We start from the raw sequence: 10,176 nt of genomic DNA, 5'->3' as shown, positions 1-10,176 counted from the left end.
ACACACACATAATGTAACCACCTGCTAAACTCTGAAGCTCTGGAGGAATATGGAAGCCCTGTCCACCACATCAAAAATATTTGCCTAATTCTGACGTTATTCTCTCGCAATTCAGATTTTATTTTTAGCAGCCGACTTTATTCTCCTCTGCAGTGCCTGAAAATTTTACACAATAAAAATGAAATCATCTACAATCAGTAGAATCACATGGTATTAAACTGAGCCTCTGATCCCTGGAGAGAACTCTGTCTAACAATCAGCTCTGAAGGAGACGGAACAAGACGGATGAAGCAGAGGAGCCTCATTCATACACCAACAGCTTCACACTTCAGGCCCACAACATGGTCACCAGTGGATACACCAGAAATGTTGGATGTTTATGAAAAATACATTCAGAATTACAGAGTTTTAACTTTAAAAAATTTTTTTACAGAAAACTGAAATGCATTTTTTTATATTTTTATTTGAGAATTTTTATATCTTTGTATTTGCACTAAATGGGTTTAGTTTTTACAGATATTTTTGTAGGAAATTTCAGAAATAAAATTTGAGTTTTTTAAAAGGAAACAAATTATTTGTTTATCTTAATTGATGCATCTTATTTTCTCTTGTATATTTAATCTGTATTTATATTAATTTTATTGAATCTTTAATAAAGAAAGCGTATGTCTTATTCGAATATAATTACTGAAATAATCGATAGCTACAGGGCTAATTTAATGTGTGTATGAAGAAGGACATGTTCCTGGTGTTGATTTTAAACACTCTCTGATGTGTCATTCTTTTCAATTTACTCAAACAGGTAATGGGTTTGAAAATGCACTGATGTGTGTGTTTCCTCTTCAGGGACATTGAGATCCTTGCTCTCTTTGTGTCCTGCATGTGCCATGATCTGGACCACCGAGGAACAAACAACTCCTTCCAGGTGGCCTCGGTAAATAATAATAATAGTAACATTATAAAATACCTGGTATTTCTCCTTCATAATCAGTTTTTATCAAGATTTATGGAATTTTTTCCTGAATTTTTTTTTGAAAAATATTTGTACAAATTTGTTGTGATATAACATGTTTTTCTATAAACATGCTGTTTAGTTTTAGATGCTTGTAAAGTATTGTAATATTGTAATGTGTTTATAAAACATTTTTTATTGTTTCAGCAATCTGTTCTGGCAGCCCTTTACAGCTCTGAGGGATCAGTAATGGAGGTATAAACACACACACACACACTCACACACACACACACACACACACACACACACACACACACACACACACACACACACACACACACACACACACAATAAACATACTTTTGAGAGAAACAAGATTTGTTTTTATATTGAATTGTTATTGTTTTTAGTAGTTTAGTTCTAGTTATTTCAGTTTCACTCATCAAATTTGCTTAACGATAAAAAAACTGCAGACCCTTAAACACCCTTACACACCACACACACACTTACACACCACACACACACTTACACACCACACACACACTTACACACCACACACACCCTTACACACCACACACACACTTACACACCACACACACCCTTACACACCACACACACCCTTACACACCACACACACACTTACACACCACACACACCCTTACACACCACACACACCCTTACACACCACACACACACTTACACACCACACACACACTTACACACCACACACACACTTACACACCACACACACACTTACACACCACACACACCCTTACACACCACACACACACTTACACACCACACACACACTTACACACCACACACACCCTTACACACCACACACACCCTTACACACCACACACACCCTTACACACCACACACACACTTACACACCACACACACACTTACACACCACACACACACTTACACACCACACACACACTTACACACCACACACACACTTACACACCACACACACACTTACACACCACACACACCCTTACACACCACACACACACTTACACACCACACACACCCTTACACACCACACACACCCTTACACACCACACACACACTTACACACCACACACACACTTACACACCACACACACACTTACACACCACACACACCCTTACACACCACACACACCCTTACACACCACACACACACTTACACACCACACACACACTTACACACCACACACACCCTTACACACCACACACACACTTACACACCACACACACCCTTACACACCACACACACACTTACACACCACACACACCCTTACACACCACACACACCCTTACACACCACACACACCCTTACACACCACACACACACTTACACACCACACACACCCTTACACACCACACACACCCTTACACACCACACACACACTTACACACCACACACACACTTACACACCACACACACACTTACACACCACACACACACTTACACACCACACACACCCTTACACACCACACACACACTTACACACCACACACACACTTACACACCACACACACACTTACACACCACACACACACTTACACACCACACACACCCTTACACACCACACACACACTTACACACCACACACACCCTTACACACCACACACACACTTACACACCACACACACACTTACACACCACACACACCCTTACACACCACACACACACTTACACACCACACACACCCTTACACACCACACACACACTTACACACCACACACACCCTTACACACCACACACACCCTTACACACCACACACACATTTACACACCACACACACACTTACACACCCTTACACACCACACACACACTTACACACCACACACACCCTTACACACCACACACACACTTACACACCACACACACCCTTACACACCACACACACACTTACACACCACACACACACTTACACACCACACACACACTTACACACCACACACACCCTTACACACCACACACACACTTACACACCACACACACACTTACACACCACACACACCCTTACACACCACACACACACTTACACACCACACACACCCTTACACACCACACACACCCTTACACACCACACACACACTTACACACCACACACACACTTACACACCACACACACACTTACACACCACACACACACTTACACACCACACACACACTTACACACCACACACACACTTACACACCACACACACACTTACACACCACACACACACTTACACACCACACACACACTTACACACCACACACACCCTTACACACCACACACACCCTTACACACCACACACACCCTTACACACCACACACACACTTACACACCACACACACCCTTACACACCACACACACCCTTACACACCACACACACCCTTACACACCACACACACCCTTACACACCACACACACCCTTACACACCACACACACACTTACACACCACACACACACTTACACACCACACACACCCTTACACACCACACACACACTTACACACCACACACACCCTTACACACCACACACACACTTACACACCACACACACACTTACACACCACACACACCCTTACACACCACACACACACCCTTACACACCACACACACACTTACACACCACACACACCCTTACACACCACACACACCCTTACACACCACACACACACTTACACACCACACACACCCTTACACACCACACACACACTTACACACCACACACACCCTTACACACCCTTACACACCACACACACCCTTACACACCACACACACCCTTACACACCACACACACCCTTACACACCACACACACACTTACACACCACACAGACACACCCTTACACACCACAAACACTTACACACCACACACACACACTTACACACCACACACACACACCCTTACACACCACACACACACTTACACACCACACACACACACACACACACACCCTTACCCACCACACACACACTTACACACCACACACACACACACACACACTTACACACCACACACACCCTTACACACCACACACACTTGCACACCACACACACCCTTACACACCACACACACACTTAAACACCACACACACACTTACACACCACACACACACACTTACACACCACACACACACTTACACACCACACACACTTACACACCACACACACACACTTACACCCCACACACACACTTACACACCACACACACCACACACACACTTACACACCACACACACACACCCTTACACACCACACACACACTTACACACCACACACACACACCCTTTCACACCACACACACACCCTTTCACACCACACACACACCCTTACACACCACACACACACTTACACACCACATACACCCTTACACACCACACACACACTTACACACCACACACCACAGACACCCTTACACACCACACACACCCTTACACACCACACACACCCTTACACACCACACACACCCTTACACACCTCACACACACTTACACACCACACACAATTACACACCACACACACACTTACACACCACACACACACTTACACAACACACACACTTACACACCACACACACACCCTTACACACCACACACACCCTTACACACCACATACACACCCTTACACACCACACACACACACACTTACACACCACACACACTTACACACCACACACACACCCTTACACACCACACACACCCTTACACACCACACACACACCCTTACACACCACACACACACCCTTACACACCACACACACACTTACACACCACACACACCACACACACACACCCTTACACACCACACACACACTTACACACTACACACACACTTACACACCACACACACACACCCTTACACACCACACACACACACCCTTACACACCACACACACACTTACACACCACACATACACACACTTACACACCACACACACACACACCCTTACACACCACACACACACTTACACACCACACACACACACACACACACCCTTACACACCACACACACACTTACACACCACACACACCCTTACACACCACACACACACTTGCACACCACACACACACTTACACACCACACACACCCTTACACACCACACACACACTTACACACCACACACACACACCCTTACACACCACACACACCCTTACACACCACACACACACTTGCACACCACACACACACACACACCCTTACACACCACACACACACTTACACACCACACACACTTACACACCACACACACACTCTTACACACCACACACACTTACACACCACACACACACACTTACACACCACACACACACACACACACACTTACACACCACACACACACACCCTTACACACCACACACACACTTACACACCACACACACACACACACACCCTTACACACCACACACACCCTTACACACCACACACACACACACTTACACACCACACACACCCTTACACACCACACACACACTTACACACCACACACACACACACACACACACAAACACCCTTACACACCACACACACACTTACACACACCACACACACACACCCTTACACACCACACACACACTTACACACCACACACACCCTTACACACCACACACACACTTGCACACCACACACACACACACACTTACACACCACACACACACACACCCTAACACACCACACACACACACACCCTTACACACCACACACACTTACACACCACACACACACACTTACACACCACACACACACACCCTTACACACCACACACACACTTACACACCACACACACACACACACACACACACACACCCTTACACACCACACACACACTTACACACCACACACACACACACCCTTACACACCACACACACACTTGCACACCACACACACCCTTACACACCACACACACACTTACACACCACACACACACTTACACACCACACACACTTACACACCACACACACACACTTACACCCCACACACACACTTACACACCACACACTTACACACCACACACACACACCCTTACACACCACACACACACTTACACACCACACACACACACCCTTACACACCACACACACACTTACACACCACACACACACACCCTTTCACACCACACACACCCTTACACACCACACACACACTTACACACCACACACACACCCTTACACACCACACACACACTTACACACCACACACCACAGACACCCTTACACACCACACACACCCTTACACACCACACACACCCTTACACACCACACACACCCTTACACACCTCACACACACTTACACACCACACACAATTACACACCACACACACACTTACACACCACACACAATTACACACCACACACACACTTACACACCACACACACACACACACACACACACACACTTACACACCACACACACCCTTACACACCACACACACTTGCACACCACACACACCCTTACACACCACACACACACTTAAACACCACACACACACTTACACACCACACACACACACTTACACACCACACACACACTTACACACCACACACACTTACACACCACACACACACACTTACACCCCACACACACACTTACACACCACACACACCACACACACACTTACACACCACACACACACACCCTTACACACCACACACACACTTACACACCACACACACACACCCTTTCACACCACACACACACACCCTTTCACACCACACACACACCCTTACACACCACACACACACTTACACACCACATACACCCTTACACACCACACACACACTTACACACCACACACCACAGACACCCTTACACACCACACACACCCTTACACACCACACACACCCTTACACACCACACACACCCTTACACACCTCACACACACTTACACACCACACACAATTACACACCACACACACACTTACACACCACACACACACTTACACACCACACACACTTACACACCACACACACACCCTTACACACCACACACACCCTTACACACCACATACACACCCTTACACACCACACACACACACACTTACACACCACACACACACCCTTACACACCACACACACCCTTACACACCACACACACACCCTTACACACCACACACACACTTACACACCACACACACCACACACACACTTACACACCACACACACACTTACACACTACACACACACTTACACACCACACACACACACCCTTACACACCACACACACACACCCTTACACACCACACACACACTTACACACCACACATACACACACTTACACACCACACACACACACACCCTTACACACCACACACACACTTACACACCACACACACACCCTTACACACCACACACACACTTACACACCACACACACCCTTACACACCACACACACACTTGCACACCACACACACACTTACACACCACACACACCCTTACACACCACACACACACTTACACACCACACACACACACCCTTACACACCACACACACCCTTACACACCACACACACACTTGCACACCACACACACACACACACCCTTACACACCACACACACACTTACACACCACACACACACACACACACACCCTTACACACCACACACACACTTACACACCACACACACCCTTACACACCACACACACACTTGCACACCACACACACACTTACACACCACACACACCCTTACACACCACACACACACTTACACACCACACACACACACCCTTACACACCACACACACCCTTACACACCACACACACACTTGCACACCACACACACACACACACCCTTACACACCACACACACACTTACACACCACACACACTTACACACCACACACACACTCTTACACACCACACACACTTACACACCACACACACACACTTACACACCACACACACACACACACACACTTACACACCACACACACACACCCTTACACACCACACACACACTTACACACCACACACACACACACACACCCTTACACACCACACACACCCTTACACACCACACACACACACACTTACACACCACACACACCCTTACACACCACACACACACTTACACACCACACACACACACACACACACACAAACACCCTTACACACCACACACACACTTACACACACCACACACACACACCCTTACACACCACACACACACTTACACACCACACACACCCTTACACACCACACACACACTTGCACACCACACACACACACACACTTACACACCACACACACACACACCCTAACACACCACACACACACACACCCTTACACACCACACACACTTACACACCACACACACACACTTACACACCACACACACACACCCTTACACACCACACACACACTTACACACCACACACACACACACACACACACACACACCCTTACACACCACACACACACTTACACACCACACACACACACACCCTTACACACCACACACACACTTGCACACCACACACACCCTTACACACCACACACACACTTACACACCACACACACACTTACACACCACACACACTTACACACCACACACACACACTTACACCCCACACACACACTTACACACCACACACTTACACACCACACACACACACCCTTACACACCACACACACACTTACACACCACACACACACTTACACACCACACACACACCCTTACACACCACACACACACTTACACACCACACACCACAGACACCCTTACACACCACACACACCCTTACACACCACACACACCCTTACACACCACACACACCCTTACACACCTCACACACACTTACACACCACACACAATTACACACCACACACACACTTACACACCACACACAATTACACACCACACACACACTTACACACCACACACACACACACACACACACACACACTTACACACCACACACACCCTTACACACCACACACACTTGCACACCACACACACCCTTACACACCACACACACACTTAAACACCACACACACACTTACACACCACACACACACACTTACACACCACACACACACTTACACACCACACACACTTACACACCACACACACACACTTACACCCCACACACACACTTACACACCACACACACCACACACACACTTACACACCACACACACACACCCTTACACACCACACACACACTTACACACCACACACACACACCCTTTCACACCACACACACACACCCTTTCACACCACACACACACCCTTACACACCACACACACACTTACACACCACATACACCCTTACACACCACACACACACTTACACACCACACACCACAGACACCCTTACACACCACACACACCCTTACACACCACACACACCCTTACACACCACACACACCCTTACACACCTCACACACACTTACACACCACACACAATTACACACCACACACACACTTACACACCACACACACACTTACACACCACACACACTTACACACCACACACACACCCTTACACACCACACACACCCTTACACACCACATACACACCCTTACACACCACACACACACACACTTACACACCACACACACACCCTTACACACCACACACACCCTTACACACCACACACACACCCTTACACACCACACACACACTTACACACCACACACACCACACACACACTTACACACCACACACACACTTACACACTACACACACACTTACACACCACACACACACACCCTTACACACCACACACACACACCCTTACACACCACACACACACTTACACACCACACATACACACACTTACACACCACACACACACACACCCTTACACACCACACACACACTTACACACCACACACACACCCTTACACACCACACACACACTTACACACCACACACACCCTTACACACCACACACACACTTGCACACCACACACACACTTACACACCACACACACCCTTACACACCACACACACACTTACACACCACACACACACACCCTTACACACCACACACACCCTTACACACCACACACACACTTGCACACCACACACACACACACACCCTTACACACCACACACACACTTACACACCACACACACTTACACACCACACACACACTCTTACACACCACACACACTTACACACCACACACACACACTTACACACCACACACACACACACACACACTTACACACCACACACACACACCCTTACACACCACACACACACTTACACACCACACACACACACACCC

At 47.3% G+C, this 10,176-nt stretch overlaps 1 protein-coding gene across 2 annotated transcripts in view; it reads left to right on the top strand.

Moving 5' to 3' along the window:
• The window catches only part of LOC310730252 (cGMP-dependent 3',5'-cyclic phosphodiesterase-like), an 18,859-nt gene continuing 8,683 nt past the window's right edge, over window positions 1-10,176 (top strand). For both annotated transcript variants that reach the window (XR_014534773.1, XM_083549141.1), the window contains exons 1-2: window positions 1-934; window positions 1,160-1,207. Coding sequence is in view for 1 of the 2 variants with exons in the window: in XM_083549141.1 (XP_083405267.1) it covers window positions 881-934; window positions 1,160-1,207 (102 nt within the window). In the remaining variant the exon portion in view is untranslated. The remainder of the gene's footprint in view (window positions 935-1,159; window positions 1,208-10,176) is intronic.

The sequence above is a fragment of the Silurus aristotelis genome (assembly GCF_946808225.1).
Source record: "Silurus aristotelis genome assembly, chromosome: 8".
NCBI lineage: Eukaryota > Metazoa > Chordata > Actinopteri > Siluriformes > Siluridae > Silurus > Silurus aristotelis.
Note: the sequence above shows the minus strand (reverse complement) of the source record. Positions and strands in the feature narration are given on the sequence as shown.